At 42.3% G+C, this 25301-nt stretch overlaps 1 protein-coding gene across 6 annotated transcripts; it reads left to right on the forward strand.

The window, feature by feature from the left end:
• Positions 1-808: 808 nt before the first annotated feature.
• jade1 (jade family PHD finger 1) lies at positions 809-24921 on the forward strand. Of its 6 annotated transcripts, none has more exons than XM_061743525.1 (11): positions 809-931; positions 3351-3482; positions 4799-4866; positions 7258-7415; positions 8537-8721; positions 13230-13441; positions 14754-14921; positions 15084-15200; positions 16873-17502; positions 20185-20302; positions 23049-24921. In XM_061743525.1, the coding sequence occupies exons 2-11, from the start codon at positions 3407-3409 to the stop codon at positions 24098-24100; spliced, it is 2784 nt and encodes a 927-aa protein (XP_061599509.1). In that variant the 5' UTR covers positions 809-931; positions 3351-3406; the 3' UTR covers positions 24101-24921. The 6 variants fall into 6 exon arrangements, with proteins under 6 accessions (XP_061599509.1, XP_061599507.1, XP_061599508.1 ...); XM_061743523.1 differs by having other exon boundaries at positions 821-931; positions 3400-3482; XM_061743524.1 differs by lacking the exon at positions 809-931 and adding an exon at positions 1198-1299 and having other exon boundaries at positions 3400-3482.
• The last annotated feature ends 380 nt before the right edge of the window (positions 24922-25301 follow it).

The following is a 25301-nucleotide window of genomic DNA, read 5'->3' on the forward strand; positions in this document are numbered from 1 at the left end:
AAGGCTTCGGTCAGAGACGTTCAATAAACGTATAGAGTATCTTTGGTAGTACGTCCCAATTAATTCATACTACTGATATTTACTCAAAAGTGTGCCGAACTTAAGTATACTTTTTGAGTATATACTGTTTAGTATGGCATTTCATATGCACCGTATATGTCATAAGTATAATATTAAGTATAATAATATTATTATATAATATTAATATTATAATGTTCTTATATAATAATATTATATAATGTCATCTTGTTTCGGCCAGGATAAACGGGAAAAAGCGGTGCGCTGCTACTGCTGCTGTAACAGGAATTGTTACCATGGTAACAACTCCCCATCCCAACGGCAGGAAGTGCCGTGTGGCTCTGAGTAGTACGTCCCAATTAATGCACACTACTGATATTTACTCAAAAGTGTGCCGAACTTAAGAATACTTTTTGAGTATATACTGTTTAGTATGGCATTTCGGACGCACCGAATTGTTATAGATAACTTGTGTTCACAAAAAAATAAAGATTTTAGTAAATAAAGAAAAGTTGTCTTTTTTTTAAATCACAAAGGCACTTTTTTTTTAATTGAGTGTGTAGATATGGCCCTTTAATACATTCCGTTGCATATTGTATTCTTCCCTCATAAGGACTGACTAGTCATCAGTGGGAGAGATTGGAAACACAATGCATGTGTTTGTTGACATTCACTGGCAGCCGAGCAACGTTAAGATTTGAACTGCCTTAGTGGAAAGTGTTGTGTTTCCTGGCTCCGGCCTGCCCCCTAGCGGCCCAGGTGAGCAGCTGCAGCTGCCCCGGCCCCCCCCCGGCCCCCCCGCCCGCGGCTGCTCTGTTTGTCTATGTGGAATGCGGGTCAAGCGGAACTCTCGGCTAAACACTGCGCCTCACACCAAACTAACACACCAGCCTGCATCGATCCGACGTGCTTTGTATGTACCCTGCCATTTCTTCCAGCTCGTTGTAGAGACTTGCGCACGGCCCGGTGAAGGTTGCGGGGCTGCGGCTCGTAGGAGCAGGAAAACGCGACATTGTCATTTAAGCCTGGATTTATGGTTCCGCGTTAAATCGACGCAGGGCCGTACGCCGTGGGTTACGGCGCAGAGCACGCGGCGACGCGCACCGTACGGTGCACGTCGCCGCGTACCTTACGCCGTAACCTACGCCGTCGTTTTAACGCGGAAGCATAAATCAGCCTTTAAAATGGCGCCAAAGCTCAGCCCCGCGGGAACACGCTGCACGCCGCTTCGCTGCTCGGGTGGCAAATAATCACTCAAATATGAACTAACGTGCTTATATGGTGTGTTTGAAGTTGGCTCCACGATGTTCTGCCTCATATGCGACCGTAACCTCTGCTATAGAGCGAGTTAGGAGAGTGTTTTGATGAGGGGGTGACAGGAGTTCCGTTAGCCTCGGTGGCTAATGCTAAACACAAACAGTGACGTGTAGCCGCCAGGCTAACACTGCTGTAGCGGGGAAACTAGCACCAAGGAGCCGTTTAGGTGACCGCGGCCGACACCTTCTGTTAAAGTGGTGATAATAAACAGCTCTTCTGCTGAATAATGTAAGTGAATAGCGGGTGGGCGTGCAGGCCCGCGGGTTGCATAACGGCCGCGTTAGGGCTGATTTATGGTTCCGCGTCACACCGACGCAGAGGCTATGCCGTAGGGGTGCGCGTCGCCGCGTAAGTTACGCACGTCGATTTAACGCGGAACCATAAATAAGGCTTTCCAGGCTGTGGTTAACCTGCTGGTTGGTGATACATGCGTGTTGACCCCCGGGACGAATCACCATGGCAACCAGGTGAAGCCGCTACCTGCGGGGGTGGAAACTTTCTAGAGAAGGATGGTCTAGTTGGTGGTCCTTGTTTATGAGGACTGTGTTGTCTTGAGTCGATTGTTTAAAAGTAAACAAGTCGAATATTGTGTTTTCATATGCTGCTCTGAGTCAACATCTGCCCATTAGTGATATTTTTAGAATATAATGCTTTATTGTCACTATGCATGGGTACAGTGAGATTAAAAGCAGCATCACCTTTCCAGTGCAAACAGATACAAGAAATATAAATAAGGTGCATTTTTATATAGTCAAATCAAGACGTGAGATCCTATCTACAGATAATTACATATATTTACACATGTGGTGGAATATTGCACAGATAGGCCGGTAAAAACAGAAACAAAAAATTGCACATGAAGGCATTCACATTTTGTTCAGGGCGATTATGGCTTTAGGGGAAAAGCTGTTTTTCAGTGTGTTGGTTTTGGACCTGATGACTCTGTAGCGTCTTCCTGAAGGCAGCAGGTCAAACAGGTCAGAGCCGGGGTGGGAGATGTCTTTTAAACTGTGCTACCTGCGGGTGTGGCGTCACCGCTGTGTATTTACCAGGAAACTTTCTAGAGAAGGATGCTCAAGTTGGTAGTTGTTTATGAGGACTGTTGGAAAGATGTGTTGTCTTGAGTCGATTCATTTGCTGCTCTGAGTCAATATATGCCCATCAGTGCTCTTTTTAGAATAGAATAGAATACTTTATTGTCAATAAGACAGCAGCATCACCTTTCTAGCGCAAGACAGTGCAAGAAATATAAATAAGGTGCATTTTTAAATAGTGAAATCAAGACGTGGGATCCTATCTACAGATATTTACACATGTGGTGGAATATTGCACATATAGGCCGGGAAAAAGTATTGCATGGTAAAAACAGTACAGGACTGTCTCAGAAAATTAGAATATTGTGATAAAGTCCTTTATTTTCTGTAATGCCAAAATGTCATACATTCTGGATTCATTACAAATCAACTGAAATATTGCAAGCCTTTTATTATTTTAATATTTCTATCATGGCTTACAGCTTAAGAAAACTCAAATGTCCTATCTCAAAAAATTTGAATATTCTGGGAATCTTAATCTTAAACTGTATTGCACATGAAGGCATTCACATTTTGTTCAGGGCGATTATGGCTTTAGGGAAAAAGCTGTTTTTCAGTGTGTTGGTTTTGGACCTGATGGGGTCAAACGGGTCAGAGCTGGGGTGGGAGCTGTCTTTTAAACTGTGCAAACTTAATTTAGAGGTAATAGTACCATTTTTGCTGTGTTTGCATGTTTTCTGACAAGTATGGAGTTATCACCTAGGGCTGTTGTTAAAATGACATTTCAGGGTTGTTGTTTTTTCCTCACTTTTTTCAAGTTGTGTAAGTATTCATAGCTGCTTCTGTAATTTTGGAAATGTGATAATGGTGACATAATAATTAACTGGGTTAACTTAAGTTTCGGTTGTTGAATCAGACTTCTCATGACCATGAGTTGGAGCTTTTCTTTTAACGGTAGCATGTCTTTTGTATATCTTGTAGCTTTTCATCAAATCCCCCGGTAGATTAACATCCCGTTTCATTTGTCAAGACTCCTCATGTCGGAGCTCCACAGACAGGCAACAATGAAGAGGAGCCGGCACCTCAGCAGCAGTGACGACTCGGATGATGCAAGTAAGTACAATATTGTTTCTGCTGACTCACTGATAACGTTTCCATTTATAGATGTGAGGCTGGTTGAGTCCTGCCCTGTTCCTGTTGTCAAAACTGTCGAGTTGTAGTGTAAATATGCAGAAACCAAATGATTCTAAACATTGATTTGGTATTTTGAATTGTTTACTCTTTGTCTGAGTAAAAAAGACATCTTTAACAAGGTTGTATTCCTTTTTGGCGCTAAAAACCTATCTATTCTGTTACTGTCATCTGTCATAAACATTAAGTCTGAAGGTTGACACATGAATAAAGAAAGAATGACAGAGATAAAGAGGCCACAAAAGAAGATCAGCAACGTGACAGTGACGGACAGGAGACCAAGTTAGAGACAGGAAGTGCCATTGAACCTTTAAAGGTGGACAGATCTGACCGCAGTAGACCATTTCAAAACCTTTTTTTTATATTTACGTCATCCTTTATGTGTTTTTTTGCGACCAGTGAGTTGTTGGTAATCAAGAATCCTACAGGACTCTCTCATAAAAAAAGAATTATGTGATAAAGTCCTTTATTTTTCTGTATGCAAAAATGTCATACATTCTGGATTCATTACAAATCAACTGAAATATTGCAAGCCTTTTATTATTTTAATATTGCTGATCATGGATTACAGCTTTAGAAAACTCAAATATCCTATCTCAAAAAATTAGAATATTCTGTGAATCTTAATCTTAAACTGTAAGCCATAATCAGCAATATTAAAATAATAAAAGGCTTGCAATATTTCAGTTGATTTGTAATGAATCCAGAATGTATGACATGTTTGTTTTTTTAATTGCATTACAGAAAATAAAGAACCTTATCACAATATTCAAATTTTCTGAGACAGTCCTGTATATGCAAGCAAAGACTGTTTTGTTTTAACCCTGATGTAATTTGTCATAAAAACAAACCAAAATTGTTTACTGACATCTGGTTTATTTCAGGGATTTATTTAAGATAAAAGGTCTTGGGGTTAGTTGAATGTTTTTAGCAACATTTCTCCTGTGTAATATGAGCAGCTGCGTAATGAAGGTGTTTCTGTGTTACTAACGCTGCAAGTTCACCCGTGAGGCAAAGTGAAATTGTGACCCGTAATAAAATGAAATTGAAAACAAAAAATGTAAGTTGGGTCATTTTGACTGAGAGATTAATATAGTGTGTTTCTCTAAACCTTCTGCTTTGGTTAGAAATCCACACTTTATGAGGATGTAAATCTGTCCGGTTGAGCAGCTGCTGATGCAGACGAGCCGCAGGAAAAATGCTGGGATCCATTAACTTTACTGATCTTTCTCCTTCAGGTAACTCGACCAGCTGGTCCCAACATTCATCACAGCACAGGAGGGGGACCGGCCAGAAACCCTCCGAGGTACGGCCGCTCTTACGCACAATCCTCTAAATGTACATGGGTGGAAGATCATGACCTGTGTTTTCCTGTCTGTCACTACTCTGTAGTTGTAGATTCATCGTTTTATCATGGTATTTTATTTGGTCATTTATAAAGTTAAATTTAATCAAGTTCAAGTAAGTTTATAAATAGTTAAGGTCATTTATGAACTGGGTCTTATTTCGTGTTGTGGTCTTAGTCAGAACCACTATCTAAACAGACCCAAAGTAGATAGCGGGGCGTGAAAATATACTTTGATGTTGCTTTCGTCCGTTATCTGCTGTACAGTCTGTCGTCTTTGCCCTCCAGAGCACTGTACACGCCCTTTGACCAGAGAGCCAATTAAATTGAAGCAAAACAGTGACTCTTGCCAAGAAAGAACGCTGATTGGATGCTTTTCTGCGTTTGCTACAAGACAAGCTTGTTGATTTTATTTCTTTGCTGTGCAACTAATAGTAAATAGAATCCCATCGAGGAAAAATCTAAAAACTTGGAGGTAATAAGTTGTTCACAAAGTGACTGAAAGCATATCTTTTGCCTAACTACTTATTTTAGTCCATATAATTTATTAAATTATTATATTATTACTTATTGTTTTTGTTACAAACATGAATATAATTAGTTGTGCCTATGCTTATGTTGTGCCACAAAGGGGGGAGCTGGTTCAGTTATTAAAGAGTTATTAATAATCAGAATGGGGCACCACCTGACTTATCCGGAAAATAATAACTATCAGCAAAATCAGTCTCAAAGTAGCTGTTATTCCAAACCTGCCAGCCTGTTGCCAGGAGTGGCGTTACAGAATAACAGTGAAGGAAGGAGTCCGAGCACAGACCTTTGTAACCAGCAGATGTGACAAATGTGTATAAAATAAACACAAACAACTTCTCTCATTCAAATTTATCAGCATTTATTTACATGTGTTAAAAGATAGTGAAATAAATTGGCGTCGACGACACCAAGCTCTGCTCAAAAGAGGTGGAGCTCTCTAAGACAGGGGTGAAGTGCTTTTCAGCTGGATGCAGACGGGGCACAACGATCCGACTCTCTCAGTCTCAATCCTGCTGCCGGGCCTGGGGTTTGAGTATCAGTCCATCCAGATACTGGTCTGATACCCTTATTGAACTTACAGCCGTAGACCAAACCCAGATAGCAAAAGATGTCAAATCAATGTTGAATTATGGTCCAAAAGGTTGATTTTTGGTTAAGGTTGACGACCAATGGTTGAGCAACCATCAGTCAATCATCCAATTCTAATGCCAACGTGTAATCAATGTTGAATCGACGTATTATATTTGTCGCAGACATGGCTTCAACATGGATTCAATGTTTCTGCCTAACCATATTTCAACCTTGATTCATTCATACAGGACTGTCTCAGAAAATTAGAATATTGTGATTTTCTGTAATGCAATTACAAAAACAAAAATGTCATGTCTGGATTCATTACAAATCAACTGAAATATTGCAATCCTTTTATTATTTAAATATTGCTGATCATGGCTTACAGCTTAAGAAAACTCAAATATCCTATCTCAAAATATTAGAATATTCTGTGAATCTTAATCTTAAACTGTAAACCATAATCAGCAATATTCAAATAATAAAAGGCTTGCAATATTTCAGTTGATTTGTAATGAATCCAGAATGTATGACATTTTTGTTTTTTTAATTGCATTACAGAAAATAAAGAACTTTATCACAATATTCAAATTTTCTGAGAGTCCTGTATTTTCCTATCAGGAAAGGATCCGTTTTGAATTGAGTATTGTTTTTCAAATTCGGCAACAATTTCCTTGGACAAAATAAAGCTGATGTAAATGTAATGAACTACTGTTTGTTTAACACAGAAATAAACATTTGTGCTCCAGCAGCAACAAATAATTGTGGACCTGCTTTCAAATTCTCGTCGAAATACAATCAAATTCAGAGTTAAGAAGCTGAAACCGAACAAACAGAAACAAACTCGTATGTCAGCAACAATTAATAGTGATGGATCGGTTCCTGGATTGGTTTTGTTTTCCAGTAGTTGATCAGATCATCCTTGACATCCAGCCTCTTATACTCTCTCCTCAATAGAAACAACTGGGAAAAATAGTCGCTGCAGATGTTCATCCATATTCTCAGAGAAATGGCACATTCTGGTACAGCTCTGTTTCAGAAACAACTTCTGGCTGCCTCTCTGCCTCTTAACAGTTAGTCAATGTTCATCCATAAATCCATCCCTCCATGTTCTGTGAATCTTCAGACTGTTGGGTGTCACTGAAGACTGATGCTGATTCATCTCAGGGCCAACGAAGAGACCGGCTGTTCATTTAGTGAAACGGAGCAAAGTGTGCAAAATGACGACCATATTCCCGTTCTGTGTGGCAGGTTTTTAGGACGGATTTGATCACAGCCATGAAAGTGCACGACTCGCACCAGCTGAACCCCGAGGACTACTACGTTCTGGCCGACCCGTGGCGGCAGGAGTGGGAGAAGGGGGTGCAGGTTCCCGTCAGCCCCCAGTCCATCCCGCAGCCCGTTACCAGGTAGGAGGTTTCCATCAAGACACGCGACAAAACCTGGAACGTCTAGCTTAAAGGGTCATTACAATATCAGGGATTGTTTTTAAAAGACTGCTTTTTGTTAAGGAAACTGTATCTGCCTTAGTCATATTACAGTAGTCCCTGGTTTTTTGCGGGGTTACGTTCCAAAAAGAACCCCTGATAGGTGAAATCCGTGAAGTAGTAACTTTTATTTATTTTTTTTACAATTATTATACAAGGCTTCAAATTGCGGAGATCAATTCAATTCAATTCAATTCAATTCAATTTTATTTATATAGCGTCTAATACAACAGAGTTGTCTCTAGACGCTTTACAGAGACCCATATCCAGAACATGACCCCCGAGCAGTTATTACATAAACAATGGCAGGTAAAAACTCCCCTAGTGGGAGAAAAACCTTAAGCCAAACAGTGGCAAGGAAAAACTCCCCTTTAGGAGGGAAGAAACCTTGAGCAGGACCTGGATCATAAGGGGGGACCTCCTGCCGAGGGCCAGACTGGTGGGTCAGGGACGGCAACAGATCAGCCCCGCCCCACTGTGACCTGATTAACTGGATTTGAACGGAAGAAAATAAAAAATGATTATGGAAAAAAAACAATTAGTACAGTAGGACAAATTGTGACTGGCGTGTATTTCACTGCTGCTGCATCCTGACTTGCTCTGTAACGTCTTTTTCTTCTAAAGCCGCGGTGCAGGTGTGTTTTTTTCTAGAGAAGAACATAGTTATGGGTCGTTGTTGTCGCTCTTTTTTCGTCTGGGAAAGAGATTCTTCTAAACCGACATCATGGATTATATCTGAGACTGTAATGAACGATTCATCTCCCGTTCCTGAGCTGCTGCTGAAGCTCATTGGTCGTTCTCAGCTTGTTGCTAAGCAACCAACGTTATTGACACAGGAAGTGAAGAAGCGGGGAGACTGTTTAGCCAATACATTGTACAATGCACGATGCAAATCCGTGAAGCATCGAGACGTGAAAGGTGAACTGCGTTATAGCCAGGGATTACTGTATACGATAAGATGTTTGAATCCTTGCCTATAAGATATCAGCTTGATTGGGAGAGGGATGGGATGGATGGGTGCTAAATGTGTGTTTGTTGTGCAGTGTGTTGGCAGAGAAAGGGAAGGAAGTGATGTTCGTCAGGCCAAAGAAGTTGATCCGAACATCGGGGACGGAGGCGCTGGGCTACGTGGACATCCGGACGCTAGCGGAGGGGACGTGTCGCTACGACCTGAACGGCGAAGACGTGGCCTGGCTGCAGATCATAAACAAGGAGTTTGCAGAGATGGGTGAGTCACTGATCACAGGTCTGGACCTTGGCTTGTTTGAGTCCGTCTGCCAGTTAATTTTCAGTTTTCCATTATTGAAATCTCAGTAATGGGGAATGTCGGTCAGAGCAAGTGTTCCTCCCGTGAGAGGGTAGATGTCAGCTGGATGGGTTTGAGATGAGGCTTCAAACTGTAGGGTTCCAGGTACCGACGGTTTAATCCTTTCTGTTGTTAATGGGGAATTAAGTGATGCTCCAACACAGATCAAGTTTGAGTTATTTAAATGGAATAGTATTTTTCTGGTTGGCTGTTTGGTGTATTTTTCCATCAATGAAGAGAAACACTGCAGAAGTGGACCCTACCACATCACTGTAGCCGTTTGCATCTGTTTGTTTTATCTGCTCTTAGTGTTATCCACACTCAGACATCTCCAGAGAATCAACAGCAGCATGAAATCAGCTTTGATTTATCAGGGTGTTTTTAACAGCGTGTACAAACTAACGTTCAGATCAGTCAAAACAAGCCAAACATTTGAGCTTCAACTCTGATTTAGTTTTGTCATTTACTGTAGAAACAGACGTTGACTGCATGATTCAAGTCTCAAAAACAGTTTCCTCCAGAAGACGCATTAAGGCTTCTTTGACTTGTACAGGTGGATGAATACTTCAAGAACAGGGAGTGTTTTTCTTGTTCCCCAGGTCCCAAGAACAAGAACAAAGTTATCCTGGCCGGGACATTTCATACTTTATGAAAAAGTCCTCCCCCTGCAGCACCTATGTGCAGCTCACGTACAGCCAGATTACGCAAGAAAAAGAAGACAGTAGCTGCGAAATCCCATCCTTCCACCCTAATGAGTAGCAAAAACAGTATGTGAGATTTTTTAGTGCGTCCGAAACATTAGTAAGTACTCAATAGTATGTACTATCCATACTCATCTGGAGAAATGTATTAGTATGGATTGATGGACACTACCTAAGCAGAAACTTCCCACAATGCAATGCAGCGGTGTTTGGTTGCTAAGTGCTGCACAGACACTTAGCAACCAACAAAAATGGAGGATAACGTTAGCGGTACCAAGCAAAGCTGCAGCAGCATCACGATACAAATCAAATGTGAGAAATTAGGTGTGATTTAGCTTTGGTTTCCATAAAATATTAACCAGATGAGTTCATCATTTATCACATTATTCTTATTCTTCTTCTGTTTCTCGTTAGAAGTTGAAGAGGTAAGAATAAAACCACACAGCGCAGGAGAAATGTCATCTTGTTTGGGCCAGGATAAACGGGAAAGAGCGGAGCTGCTACTGCTGCTGTTACAGGAGTTGTTACCATGGTAACAACTCCCCCTCCCAACGGCAGGAAGTGACGTGAAGCTCTGAGCAGTACTTCCCAATTAATGCACACTACTGATATTTACTCAAAAGTGTGCCGAACTTAAGTATACTTTTTGACTATATGCTGTTTAGTGTGGCATTTCGGACGCACCGAGTCATATGACTGATGAAAACGCGTTTGTGCAGAAATCACGTGCTTATACAGGACCATCTCACAAAATTAGAATATTGTGATGAAGTTCTTTATTTTCTGTAATGCAATTAAAAAAACAAAAATGTCATACATTCTGGATTCATTACAAATCAACTGAAGTATTGCAAGCCTTTTATTATTTTAATATTGCTGATTAGGGTTTACAGTTTAAGATTAAGATTCCCAGAATATTCAAATTTTTTGAGATAGGATATTTGAGTTTTCTTAAGCATTACAGAAAATCACAATATTCTAATTTTCTGAGACAGTCCTGTATATCATAACAAGAGTATGGATCAGTATGAATCGGTGGAGAGTTTCCAACATTACTGACTGATAGGGAGTGAGACAGAGAAATTCCTCTCCCACATTGACACAATGTCACATATCAGTAACTTGGAGACAAACACTTTTTAACGTGGAGTGGTATTTAAAGGAATGTGTAGTGTGTGTACAGTAGATGCATTGTAAACCCCCAGGCGTTGCGGTGATGTGTGTGCGTTTCCCGCTCCTAAACTCTGGTTACATGTCGGGTTGATGCGCCGAGTAAAGATGCTACACAAGGAAAATGAGAGGCGGCAGATGCATCATGTCCCCAAGCCACAGCTCTGAAAACACCCGCAACCTACAATCCTGATGTTTTAAAATAACTTTACACAAAGAAGCCCAGAGTGACTTAAAATAATCAGAATGGGCAACCCTGCACACGTACTGCCACAGAAACGACAAGAGGAGTCCCAAACCAGCGCTGCCTGGAGAACTAGAACAATTGTTCTAGTTCTCCAGGCAGCGAGAACAAAACGCCGTCGTTCACACGGCTGTGGAGCGTCTGTCAGCCTGAAGTCTCACATGTTCCCACCAAGGACTCCTCTTCTTGTCCTGACTTGTTTTAGGCTGTTAGAGTTGCTTTGACCACAGTATAGTTGTGATTTACACGGTTGTCTGCAGGGATTGGTCCCAGAGTAAACTTCATCCGTAAACATATAATTAAGCGTTTTGTGGCTTTTGGCTGGAATTAGGTCGTCTCCCAACTGTCCACTGTTAGACGTATGAATGTTTGGGATGGATTCCTTTCTGTTTTTACTGGTGGTGGTTGGCCTTTAAGTGTTTAGAATAGAGTAATCCCTGGTTTTTCACGGGGGTTTCGTTCCAAAAAGAACCCGTGATAAGTGAAATCCGCGAAGTAGCAACCTTTTTTTTTTACAATTATTATACAAGGCTTCAAATAGTGGAGATCAGCCCCGCCCCACCGCGACCTGAATTATTGGATTTGAATGGGAGAAAATGAAAAATGATTATGAAAAAAAATACAATAAGTACAGTAGGACAAACTGTGACTGGTGTGTATTTCACTGCTCTTCTGATGCTGCTGCATCCTGACTCGCTCTGTAGCGTCTTTTTTTCCCTAAAGCCAGGTGTGTTTTTTTTCCCAGAGAAGAACATAGTTATGGGTCGTTGTTGTCAGTCTTTTTTCTTCTGGGCAAAAAGATTCTTATAAACCGACACCATGGATTATATGAGGCCCGGTTTACACGTAGCAAAAACGGTGGTGTTTTGATGCGTTTTGGCCGTTCGTTCACACGAAAACGAAGCTCAAAGTCACCAAAAACATTTCTGAAAACTCCAGCCAAAGTGGAGATTTGCAAAAACTTTGTTTTTACGTTTGCTTGTAAACAGAGGGAAACAGACATTTAGGCTTCAGAACGTCACATTATAGTCCCTTTTGCACTAGTATCACTTCAGCTCGGTTCTACCCGTTTTGCGCTTTTGCACTAGGGCTGAGACGGGTAGAGCCGCTCCAAGCCGATACCTTTTTCTGTAACCATTTCAGTGAGGTTCTGAAAGCGGGCTGAGCAGGGACTATTTCTGACGTCACCACCCTCCTCGCCACTGATTGGTCGGGGGGCGGGGCCGTCAGACGTTTGAATCAGGAAGCGGGAGTCAGCGCGAGGCGACTCGCGGAGATTTTATTATAAAGCGCAAAACGTCTGTTTGGTGATCCAACTCTGAGGTGCAGATGTTCATAAACCTGGGGGCTGACGAGAAAATTAAAAAAGGGATGTAGACGGGCTGTTTTTTTCTCAGCCGCTCCCGGCTCCAGCTGATTTCTGATCAGCGCCGACATGAACAAAGCGGTTGCGCAATCGAGTACGTCACAGCAGCTTCACCCCAACCTGCCCACTTCTCACCTGGCAGTGCGAAAACACACAGGGACAAACGGGAAGAGCCGCGCGGAGCCGAGCCGGGCTAAGGCGGTACTAATGCAAAAGCGCCATATGAGACAGAAACGTCACCAGCGTCATGAGTGCGACCTGTGTTTACAATTAGTTTGGCCACCATCAATATTTTCTTGTATTTTACCTGTTTTATATTCTAAAGTCACACTTAAAAGTAACTCCACTTCTCTGTCACTCCAACTGAAAGACTCTCGTTCATCTTGGAAGTAACTGGAAGTTACTCGTGTCATTTGTTGATGTTTTTTTCCAGGATTCTGATTGGCTAGCATGACTTGATCTTCTCGTTACACTGCCCCCTGTAGGTTTGGCTGCTCATAGCACCTTAACAGATATTTATGCAGGTTCCTGGAAATGAAGAGATTTTTCAAAACGTCGAGGGGGAAATATCCGTTTTTGTAAATACCCGGCTATGTGTAAACGTGGCCTTAGACTGTAATGAACGATTCATCAAAGGTCCCGCTCTTGAGCTGCTGCTGAAGCTCATTGGCCGTTCTCAGCACTGTTGCTAAGCAACCAACGTTATTGACACAGGAAGTGAAGAAGCGGGAGACTGCTTAGCCAATCAGAATGCAGAACACGATGCACAATGCAAATCTGTGAAGCAGCGAAACTGTGAAAGGTGAACCGCGTTATAGCCAGAGATTACTGTACTCAGTGTGTTTGGAGAGCAGGGTGATCAATACACACGTAACTGATTGGCTGTAGGAAAGAGGGCAGAACTCTGTAACAAGCACAGACACCTTCATCCTCCTGTTTCTGTTTGCAGCCATGCCGCAGCTGGACGAGATCACGCTGGAGCGGGTGATGGAGGAGTTTGAACGCTGCTGCCATGACAACATGTCGCACGCCGTGGAGACGGAGGAAGGGCTGGGCATCGAGTACGACGAGGACGTGGTCTGTGACGTCTGCCAGTCGCCGGACGGGGAGGATAACAACGAGATGGTGTTCTGCGATAAGTGCAACATCTGCGTTCACCAGGTCAGAGGTCATCACACCTGCCCAGTCCCAAAAAGGACTTTTAAATTCTGATCTAGTTTTTTTGTTGACGTTTGTGTCACAATATTTAGTTTCCACGGAGCAGGCTAATATTAAATCTAACACTTCAAGGGGTAAAAAAACGTATCGAATATAGAATATTAGTATGTAATATGGTTTTTAAGCTAAACTGATGAGTTTTTAGGACTTGGAGGCTGAATCAGTATAAAAAACTGCATGAATGAGCTGCTGTTTTAGTTTGATCCTGACACGCGCTTGTTAATTAGGGCCGGAGCACTGACAGTGCGAAGGCCCTATTGTATCTGTAGGAATTTATTTTTTCGACGAAATGAGGGCCTTTTTTTTCCCCCTAAACGTGCCCCAAAAGTCACCAAATTTTGCACGCAAGCCAGGCCTGGTGAAAAATGTTATATTTAATGGTTTGCATTAATGGGCGTGGCCTAACGGCTCAACAGCGCCCCCTAGAAAACTTTGTGCCTCAAGTCCCACAATACGGTTTGACGTACATGCACGAAAATCGGTACACACCTGGATCATGGCGCAACTTAAAGAAAAGTCTCTTGGCGCCATGGCCGAAACCGAACAGGAAGTCGGCCATTTTGAATTAATAGTGTAATTTTGCCGCAATTTATGCAATTTCTTCGGCACTTAATGCGGCCCGAACCGTAATGTGCACCCAGGTGTGTTATACATCAAAGTGTGCGTCTCCGGCCGCTCGGTGGCGCAGTGGGTTAAGCAGCGGGCCATATACTGAGGCTACAGTCCTCCTCCTGCAGCGGTCGCGGGTTCGAATCCAGCCCGCGCACCTTTGCTGCGTGTCTTCCCTGTTCTCTCTCTCTACCCCTTTCCAATCTGCATCTCCAATAAAGGGCCACTAGAGCCCAAAAAAACCTTTAAAAAAAAAAAAAAAAAAAAGTGTGCGTCTCCATCCTGCGACAACACGCATTACTTTTCTCTTTCAAAAGCGTTACCGTGGCGACGATAGACGCCAAAAAGCGCGCCCCCTCTTCATCTGATTGGTCTATATTTGATAGTTCCTACTTTCTGCCATAATTTTTGAATGGTTTGATATAAAGAGTCGTGGGTGGTGTCATCGGACTCGGTTTTGAGTCCTTGGCCTTCATTGGCCTGAATTAGTTATGATGATAAGTTGAGTTTTATGTGAAAAGCAAAGGCACTTTTTCTAGTATTATTGACCTAGGAATGTGGGGGGAATGAGTGCGAGGGCCCGTTCATCGCTGCTTGCAGCTTTAATTTGATTTGTTTGCTATCTGCTGCTTGTGCGTCTCCACAGGCCTGTTACGGCATCCAGAAGGTCCCCAAAGGGAGCTGGCTGTGCCGGATCTGCGCTCTGGGCATCCTCCCAAAGTGCCAGCTGTGTCCCAAGAAGGGCGGAGCGATGAAACCGACGCGGAGCGGGACCAAGTGGGTCCACGTGAGCTGTGCCTTGTGGATCCCAGAGGTGAGCGGCAGCCTTACCTGCTCTGAGTCTCTTCTTGTTGCGGTTATTGTTGTTTTAGGAGCCAGAATTCTCCGTCTTACTCTCTCTGCCTACAAACCTTCATCCAGTATTCGGCACAAATGACAAGCAGCTGTTCTGATGTTTGAACCATCTGTTTTGAAGGTGAGCATCGGGAACCCGGAGAAGATGGAGCCAATCACTAATGTGTCCCACATTCCCAGCAACAGATGGGCTCTGATCTGCTGCCTGTGCAAAGAGAAGACGGGAGCCTGCATACAGGTGGAGCCGCCGCTCACATTTCACACCGCCTCCTTTAATGAGACATGAAAGATGGAGTGATTAATGCTGCACAGCTCTCCCAGCAGCCTCACTGCTGCTCCACGCTGGCCACACCAGCAGCATGGAGGAGCAGTGACACCACCGGCTGGGAGGGATAAAGGTGTGACAGGGAGATGAAATGAGAAAAGAGCTTAATATTTTATTCTGACTTGATTCATTGTTTAATTGTTTAATTAGGATCCCCATTAGCTACAGCATGACTGCAGCTATTCTTCCTGGGGTCCGCCAACATTTTAAAATAATACAGTACTAAAACATAACATAATAAAAGCAAACCAAATACATTTCCACTAGATAAAGAGAATATCAAATTAAAAATACTCTGCAAAAAAAGCAGAGACATTCCACAAAATGAAGACAGCGAAATGAGAACACAAAACAAAACAACACTGCACAGTTAAGAATTCATCTGAGGTTGTCAAAAAATCTGAAAGGCAGTCCACAATTTAATTTCATTTACAGTCTAGAACTTCACAACTGATCTAATACAGAAAAAAAGAAAGAAAGAAATACATTCAACAACAGTCATAACCATCTATGTTTCAACTTCCAGCATGTCAGACAATCAGTCTCAGCAGCTGCTGGTTTAAGTGATCTCTGTAGAGGGAATGCATTGACGTCACTTCCCCACTTACGCCCCCTTATTCACACTGAGTGGCATAAACAGCTGCAACTAGTGGAGAAGACGGGATAACAGCCGATTATCAGCTTAAATTAAAGGCAGTTGGACTTGACAGTGACCCGTACAGTTACCCCAAGAACCAGTGGTCCATGAACATTAATATTTGGTACAGTTACCAAGAACCAGTGGTCCATGGACATTAATATTTGGTACAGTATCCCCAAGAACCAGTGGTCCATGGACATTAATATTTGGTACAGTTACCAAGAACCAGTGGTCCATGGACATTAATATTTGGTACAGTATCCCCAAGAACCAGTGGTCCATGGACATTAATATTTGGCCACGAATCCAGTTTCCTGATATTTACATGTACTTAATTTCTACACCGGGAAATACACGAAGCAAAGCTTGAAGGCTTACAAAAGTCTTGATGCTTGGTCCGACTTCAAGGCAGGATTTGTTGTAGAAATTAAAGTGATGAGGACACCAAACTTTATGATTTGACCGTTTAACGTTAGCTGCCCAAAAATCCAACATTACCTGATACAAAATGGGAACCACAAATCCACGTTTCGGTGTCTGGAATCCAGTTGTTTCTGTAAATTGCAGTGATCCATTTGTCTCTCTTAAGCTTATTTTTCAGCAGTCTGTAAAACGATAACTCAGATTTCTTCTAAATCTATGAGTACAGTCGATCGCACAACAGCTCTTTCCCATTTTAGATGTTTTCCAGTTGCTCAAACTGAAAGTTTACGCTGACACTCAGTCTTTCTGACACTCAGTCTTTCTGACACTCAGTTTTTCTGCCACTCAGTCTTTCTGACACTCAGTCTTTCTGCCACTCAGTGGGCGTAACCCGCTGTGAAGTCGCATCTGTGACGTCATGCGCAATCCCTCTATAATTGTTACTTATACTGATTCAAAAGATGTTGCTTAACTAATAATGTGAATGTTCTTATGCTTGATCTGTTGTATTTGCTCATGCAGTGCTCAGCGAAGAACTGCCGGATAGCTTTCCACGTGACGTGTGGCCTCCACGCCAGCCTGGAAATGAACACCATCCTCACAGACGACGACGAGGTCAAGTTCAAGTCGTACTGCCCCAAACACTCGGGGCTGGAGGGAGCCGAGGCCCGGCCCCGGGACTCGGGAGACGAGGAGGAGGAGGAGGAGGAGGAGAAGGAGAAGGAGAAGGAGGAGGCCAGAGACAAGAAGGGAAGACGGAGAGGCAGGGTCAAAGTGGAGGAGGAGGCTGCCTGCTATCCTTCCTCCTCCTACGTCGTCCCTCAGTTCTCCGACAAAGTGTCCAGCGACCAGGAGGCGCTCACTAGCCGCCAGCAGGAGAAGAAAACCAACCTGCGCAAGCTGAAGCTGCAGGAGATGGAGGAGGAGTTCTACCACTTCGTGAGCGTGGAGGAGGTGTGTGGGAGCCTGAAGCTGCCGGCCGACGTGGTGGACTTCATCTACCAGTACTGGAAACTGAAGCGCAAAGCCAACTTCAACCAGCCGCTGGTCACGCCCAAGAAGGACGAGGAGGAGAGCCTGGCCCGCCGCGAGCAGGAGGTGCTGCTGCGCCGCCTGCAGCTCTTCACCCACCTCCGGCAGGACCTGGAGAGGGTAGGTTTCCCCTTCTCCTGGAGCCCCACCCTGGCTCCCTGCAGGAGACGCTCTGCCGGCCGCAGACACTCCTGACATGATGTTAATAAAGTGAATGCAGCCTCAAGTGTTGGCTTGTAGATCAGATATGAAGGGAGAGGTCCGGATGGGCCGCAGCAGGAGAGGGGAAGCAAGCTGAGGACTTGAAAAATCAATCTTTACTGATTCAATAAATGAAACAGTAACGGTAAAGAGGAGAGGACCTGTTATTCATCCTTCTCTCCGCTGTGCTGAGCATCAGTCTGTTTAGGTCAGGGGTCGGCAACCTGCGGCTCTAGAGCCGCCCTAGTGGCTCCCTGGAGCCTTTTTTTCTTTTTTTTTTCCTTTTTTCTTCTTCTTTTTTCCTTTTTTTCTCCTTTTCTCTTTTTCCTTTCCTTTTCCTTTTTAATCTCGACATTTCAACTTTTTTCTCGACATTTCAACTTTTTTCTCGACATTTCGACTTTTTTCTCGACATATCGACTTTTTTCTCGACATTTCGACTTTTTTATCGACATTTCGACTTTTTTCTCAAGATTGTACTTCAACATCAATTTCAACATTTCGACTTTTTCTCTCGACATTTCGACTTTTTTCTCAACATATCGACTTTTTTCTCGACATTTCGACTTTTTTATCGACATTTCGACTTTTTTCTCAAGATTGTACTTCAACATCAATCTCAACATTTTGACTTTTTTCTCGAAATCTTGACTTTTTTCTCGTCATTTTGACTTTTTTCTCGAAATCTTGACTTTTTTCTCGTCATTTCGACTTTTTTCTCGACGTTTCAACCTTTTTCTCGACATTTCAACTTTTTTCTCAAGATTGTACTTCAACATTATTCTTGACATTTCGACTTTTTTCTCAACATTTCAACTTTTTTCTCAACATTTAGACTTTTTTTCTCGAAATTTCAACTTTTTTCTCAACATTTCGACTTTTTTCTCAAAATTCTGACTTTTTTTTCTCGATATTTCGACTTTTTTCTCAACATTTCGACTTTTTTCTCAACATTTCGACTTTTTTCTCGTCATTTCGACTTTTTTCTCGACATTTCGACTTTTTTCTCAAGATTGTACTTCAACATCAATCTCAACATTTCCGACTTTTTTGCTCGAAATTCTGACTTTTTTCTCGACATTTCGACTTTTTTCTCAACATTTTGACTTTTTTCTCGTCATTTCGACTTTTTTCTCGAAGTGCATAATGAAAAAAAAAATCTTCCCCCAGTTTTAACTAATATAGATTCATGCAGCATGTGTTGCCTTTATTCTAAGGTTTATACATACAATAATTCATTTTTTGCGGCTCCAGACATATTTGTTTTTTTGTTTTTGGTCCAATACGGCTCTTTCAACATTTTTGGTTGCCGACCCCTGGTTTAGGTGAATAATAGCGGTCTTCCCCTAAAACTCAACGTCCAGATCAGTTTCACCTCAGTGACCCTTTAAGTGCTTGAGAGGTTTATGTTGATAATTTAAGCAGCTTTGGACCACCAGCCAGGCAAGCAGCCAAACAGGGAACTAAAAAGCTACTAGACCTCCAACCTGACTGAGATGAGACTTCTTCATCGTCATGTTCAAATACTGTTCCCTCAGAAACACTCAAAAGTTCCTGCAAAGATCCTTCTTTCCAGGTTGAGTCTCTGATGGCACTCAGGCTTTTTCTACACATCTGTAAAACTGCTGCTATTGGATTTGGTTTGCTGCCAAACGCACCAGCTGGGGTAAATCCAGACGATTGGGTGTCTGATAGATGCTGACATCACGGCTTCTTTATGTGACACAGTAACACCTCATTAATGTACCAAACCTGCTGGTTTGTTACCAGTTAGGCTCTCATCTTATGTACCGTGGTCACTTTGTCATCAGTTCAGACGCTCACATGCAGCTAAGTGAACTGAACTATCTTGTCTATCATTAGACTGGTCTGGATCTTTCTTGATGACTTGGCCTGATCTGATTTGACTGGCTGGGACTTTTAGAATCAATAAAACTGAATTGGTGTCAGATTGTATTTTCTTCAGGACCAGTTATCGTCCTGAAGGAGTTTTTAAGTGAGACGAGTTAAACTGAAGAACTGGTGATGTTAAGATGAAAATACACTTTGAATGGAAGGAGATTTTTTTTTTTTACATTTGCAAAAAGTACAATGATTACAAATCTTCACATTATGTAATTTCAAGTTGAATTATAACATATAAAGAGTATAACTCAAATAAAAAACAAAACAGAAAGCACAACACATTATCACCAGCCAGGGGGGATGAAATTATAACAGAAAGCCAAAACATTTACATACATTTATGGTTTTGATTGCTTTTGAATTAGTAGAAAACTTAATAGAGTCCAGATACTGATTGAATTCACAATGAAAAGTAAAAAATAGGGTTTTTTTGTGTAAGAATTTGGATTTGTGGATGTGGAATTTTGCCAGGATAATCAACAAATTAATAATAAATGTTGGATGGAAGGAGATGTGATCTGTCCACAGTAATAGATGACATAAACGTGAAGCCTCTCGGTTCTACTGGTTCAGTTAGTTTAGCCTGTAGACCGCCAGCGTTTCAGTCCTGCACTCGAGCGCTGACTTCTAGCAGGTGAAAAGCAGCAGATGTGCAAATATCCAGGCCGCTCTGAAGACTGTGCTGTTGCTCCTCAGGTCCGTAACCTGACCTACATGGTGAGCCGGAGGGAGAAGATGAAGCGCTCGCTGTGGAAGGTCCAGGAGCAGATCTTCCAGCACCAGGTCCGGCTGCTGGACCACGAGCTGCTCAACGGTAAGTCCACGACGTTCACCGTTCATCTCCACTCCAACCCTTTACCCGAGCTCCACCAGCTCCACCAGCAGCACAAACCAGTCCAAACCAGTCCAAGCTGGTTTGAGTCGGGGCTTTTTGCCAGTTTGGTTGGTGCTGAAAGACTTTAGGCCAAGCTGCACATTCCTTATTCCATTACTGTTTACTGAAGCGTACTCTTAAATTAAATACTTACCTGCTGTACTCTGCTCCCCTTATTTTTCTTATCATTTTATTTCATTTTACTTGTTATTTAAGCGTACTCTTAAATTAAATGCATAGCCCCCGTGGAAAAACCAGGGATTACTCTATTCTAACTCTTAAATTAAATTAAATACTAAATATTTTTGAAAACCGCGCAAAGTTATGGATAAGCCCTGTATGGAGGCATTGTGACGTAGAATTGTCAAATTGGTCTGATTCACTGCACGAATCGGCACAGATTACTACTAATACTGTATTTGACCCGGTCTTTGTAAGTTTTGAACTAGTGCTGTCAGGCAATTAAAAACATTAATCTAATTAATTACAGGATTTATAATTAATAAATCGAATTAATCGCATTTTAATCTCATATCTGCTAAAGGTGCCCAAATAAAGAATTCTAGGACATTGCAAAATTGCAGTGCATGACTAATCAATTGAATACACTAAGAAGAGAAGATTTGAAATCCACATTTTTATTGGTGAAGTGTGTTTCATAAATGAAATTCAAAAGAAAAAGCTCAAGCACATCAGCAAACCAATCAGGCCAGGTCCATTATTCAAAAATGCAATACAAATACAGCTAAATAAAAGTCATAAAATAAGGCTGAGTCTCAAATAGGCACTTAAGCAGACTCTCAATTCAAAATTAAAACTAAAGCTGACTCAATACAGTAATTCAAGTACCAGTACCTGTAACGTTTACAGTGGAACTTGTCCGGTCATGTTTAGTGTTTAAATGATAATTCAGGCTGGAGTATGGGCAGAAATATGTGCCACTAGAAACTGAATTTGAATAATTTATATTTGAATTTGAATTGCTCAACTTGAATAATTGCATTAAAAACTGAATCTGAATCACATAATTTGAATTTGTATTTTTTAATTTGAATCATTGCATTGAAAAACGGAATCTACATTCAGTTCTCACAATTCAAATTCAGTTCTTGCAATTCAATTTAAATGTTACTGTGCCAGACATCCGGGTCTTCCGGAGAAAGAGCAATCGAGTGCAGATACAAAGAACTACTTTTCACATAGCCTACTATTTTCTCTATTTCTCTATTTTCTTTCAACGATATAAACGACCAATGGGAGCTAGATATTTTGAAACCTATTGTGTTATTCAAGTTGAGCAATTCAAATTCAAATATAAATTATTCAAATTCAGTTTCTAGTGGCACATATTTCTGCCCATACTGGAGCAGCTCCGCAGATAGGAAAATCATTTTTTACAAAATGTACAAATCACCACGTTCTTGTTGATAGTCCCGTCTTCTTTCTTTTTATACATAAACTTGCCGTTCAAAGGCCCAGTAAAGATTTGCTCAGTCTCCCCTGAGTCGTCCAGGTCTGTCAGGTCTTTGTTAGTTTGACCAGCAGCAGGAGGGAAGTGACCTGTTACTGCCAAGAGAACTACGGCTCCCTCAATGGGACACATTTAAAACGCTCGCGCATTTTGCCACTCACAATAAATAACGTTAATTTTCATAACGCGTTAATTGGCAGTGTAATTAATTCATCTAATTAACGCACTAAACTGACAGCCCTAATTTGACCGTATAGAAACGTAATTCTCGTCAGCTGTGTAAAATAAGATCTACATTGTGATGTAGAATTGTCAAATTGGTTTAATTCACTATACCGTATAGAAACTTAATTCTTGCCATTGTAAGAATGAGATGTACCTGCTACACTCTACTGCCCTTACTTTTTAACAACTTGTGCTTTTTATTATTTTACCTCTTTTCTTATCATTTTATTTCATTTTATTTCTTATAAACAGTAAATAATATGGTGGCCGAGACCCGTCATTGCTGCAAATAAAAGAAACGCTGAAAATATAAATAAACCCCGCTGCAAATAAAATAAAAAAACGACGCAAATAAAAAAGCCACAACGGAAGTGACCGGGGACGATTTTTGCCGATGCACCAGTGTTTTTATGTGAGGGAGATTAAAAATTACACGTAGTGACGTTGAACACTAACCTTTTCACTTATTTTCTCGTTCGTTGTTCTTCTTATTCCTCGCTCTTCTTATTTCTTCCTTTTCACTTATGTCCTATTCGTCTTCTTCTTCTCCTCTCACGTAAAAAACACCGGTTCATCGGCAAAAATAGTCCCCGGTAATTCAAGCCGTTGTGGCTTTTTTATTTGCGTCGTTTTTTTTTTTTTTTTTGCAGCAGCGTTTTTTTTTATTTGCAGTGGGGTTTCTTTATATTTGCAGCGTTTCTTTTTATTTGCAGCGTTTCTTTAATTTGCAGCAGTGTTTGTTTCTGTTTGCAGCGTTACTTTTATTTTCAGCAATGGCGGGTCTCGGCCACCGTAAAATAAGAACCGTACTTTGCTGGATTGTTAAAAAGGTCATGTTAACCTTTTTAATTTGACTTTAAAACTCAGAAGTCCCCGTTAATGTTTAATCGTCTCTTGCTGCTTTTAATGTGGATGTAAAGCACTTTGAATGACCTTGTGTTGAATTGTGCTCTACAAATAAACTCTCCTTGCCTTCTGTTTGTGTTTCAGGAGATCCTTCCCCCGAGGATCTGGAGAAGCTCTTCTCTCTGGGCTGGCTGGCGTCTCAGGCCCCGGCCGGCTCCTCCTGCAGCTTCTCTGAACTCAACACCAAACACGACTCCCCGAAGCCGGAAAGAAAAAAAAGCAGGGACAGAAAGAGCCTCTCCGACTCATCGCACACTCACAAAGACAATCAGAAGAAGCCGCTGGAGCTGAAGGAAAACAGAAGCTCTCGAGTCAAAGAGGCCGGGCCCGCGGAGACGGCGGGCCTTCCCAGAATCCCCGGCTCCGGCACCAACCTGGAGGTGGCGCTCCTAAAGCTTCAGAAGCCAGAAGTCTTTCAGGACACTACTGCTGCCAGGCTGCACAAACCCGAGAGCAGGAAAGGCTCCAAACGGGAGGCCTCGGGACCCGAACAGGAAGCACTAGCCAGACGGAAAGCAGAGCACGAGCAGGACGACAGAGGGAGGAAGAGGAGGAGCGAGGTCACGGAAAGCTGCACCAATCAGGTGAAGAACAGGTTCGGGTCAAAACACCTGGAGAAAACTGTCTCTATCCGACTAGTGGATATCAGAAACTCTGACCCGGACGAGTATTTCTTAGACGAAGGAACCGCCAAAAGAAACGCGGCGTCCCTGGATCTGACGGCCAGCTCTAAGTTGAACAAAGTGGGCGTGGTTTCAGACAAGACCAGCTGTCTGAGGAGAGCTCCGAGCAACGGCCACGCCGCCGGACACCTGAAGAACTGGGGGAAGTTCCGGATCCCCAAGCGCAGCGAGAAGCCGCTGAGCGTGACTCTGAAGCAGCACGAGGAGACGGAGCGACGCAAGCCTCCGCTCCGGCCGCTGTCCGGCCCGCCGGAGCTGCCGGAGCCGTCGTACCCGCGCACGCGGCTCCGCACGGGCACGGAGAACGACGGATACTCGTCCGACTCCAAGGCCGGGGACGGGGAGCTGGAGCCCTGCTTGAAACGATGCCACTCCCACGAGCTGAGGGGCGACGCGTCGCTGGGGCGGCGCTACGGCTCCGACATCATCCGCCGGGGCGTGCTGGCCTCCTGATGGCGGAGCAATAAGCTGCACTGTGTTAGTCAGGGGAGAGAAGATGACACTTGCTCTTTGTACCTTTATTTTTCTCTAGAAATCATAAAATGGCTAGAATAAAAAAACAAAGCTGATATTTATTTTTATTTGTAACATAATGTAAAACTGGGATATATTTTTCTTTATTTTGAGCTAGTTTTTATCTTTTTTTTTCCCCCTCAAAGTAGAGAATAAGATGTCAAGTTGCCACTTATAAACGCACGCTCAGATATTTACAAGCAGAAGCATCAACTAGGGAAGGTGATTGTTGCTTGGGACCATGAGCTTGTGACGTCACGTGTGTGTGATGATAGTGTTTTAGTCGCCTGAGTCAGTTGCACTTCGCTGAATCAGCTCAAACACATAATCCAGAGCCGGGCAGCAAATAGGACTCATTAGCTCTTTTTTTTTTCTTTTTTTTTTTTTTAAATCAAGCTTCATTGGATGTTAACAGCCAAAAACACGCAAAGAAAACTGCCCTTTTATTGCTATTTAACCTCATCAAGCTGCAGTTGTGAAACATGGACTGGGAATCTGCGAAGAAAAGGAGTCACGAATGATGAATTTACTCATCAGCACTTAAGTGTAATTGAACTGCGATCGTATCCATCATGTGCCTAACTTTTATTTGAAGCGTTTGCACTACGAGAGGACGGCACAGGTGTGAGGTATGAGAAAAGTTATTTTTACACTGAAAAATGAAAACTTGCATTTTGTACCCTCAGCCGCTGCTGTACTACTGTTATGCAAGATGTATCTTTTTTGGTTCGTTGTCTTAAAGAGGAATAAAAAAAACAAACTCTTAAGTCCACGTGATGTTTAAATGACCAGTAAAGCTTTATCTAAAACTGAGTCTAGGCTGACTCATACACATATATATGTAGATGCCCCATCGAGTGCTGAGCCGTACGGCAACGTCGCCGCCATATTGGATGTTCAAGACTGCGCTGTAAACTAATACAAGTGAATGGACTTATTTTCATAAAGCGCCTTTCTACAAAGAAATGTACTTTTTACGTCTCATTTATTCATTCACACACGCACTAATATACTTGGGAAACAGTTAGGCACCAAATATCATATATTTAATTTTCTCAGATGGCAAAAATAAGAACTTTATTGATCCCACATAGGAGTAATTCATGTTATATCAGCTATAGAGAACAAGGTAGTGCCGAAA

The sequence above is a fragment of the Cololabis saira genome, chromosome 16, assembly GCF_033807715.1.
Source record: "Cololabis saira isolate AMF1-May2022 chromosome 16, fColSai1.1, whole genome shotgun sequence".
In the NCBI taxonomy this organism is placed as follows: domain Eukaryota; kingdom Metazoa; phylum Chordata; class Actinopteri; order Beloniformes; family Belonidae; genus Cololabis; species Cololabis saira.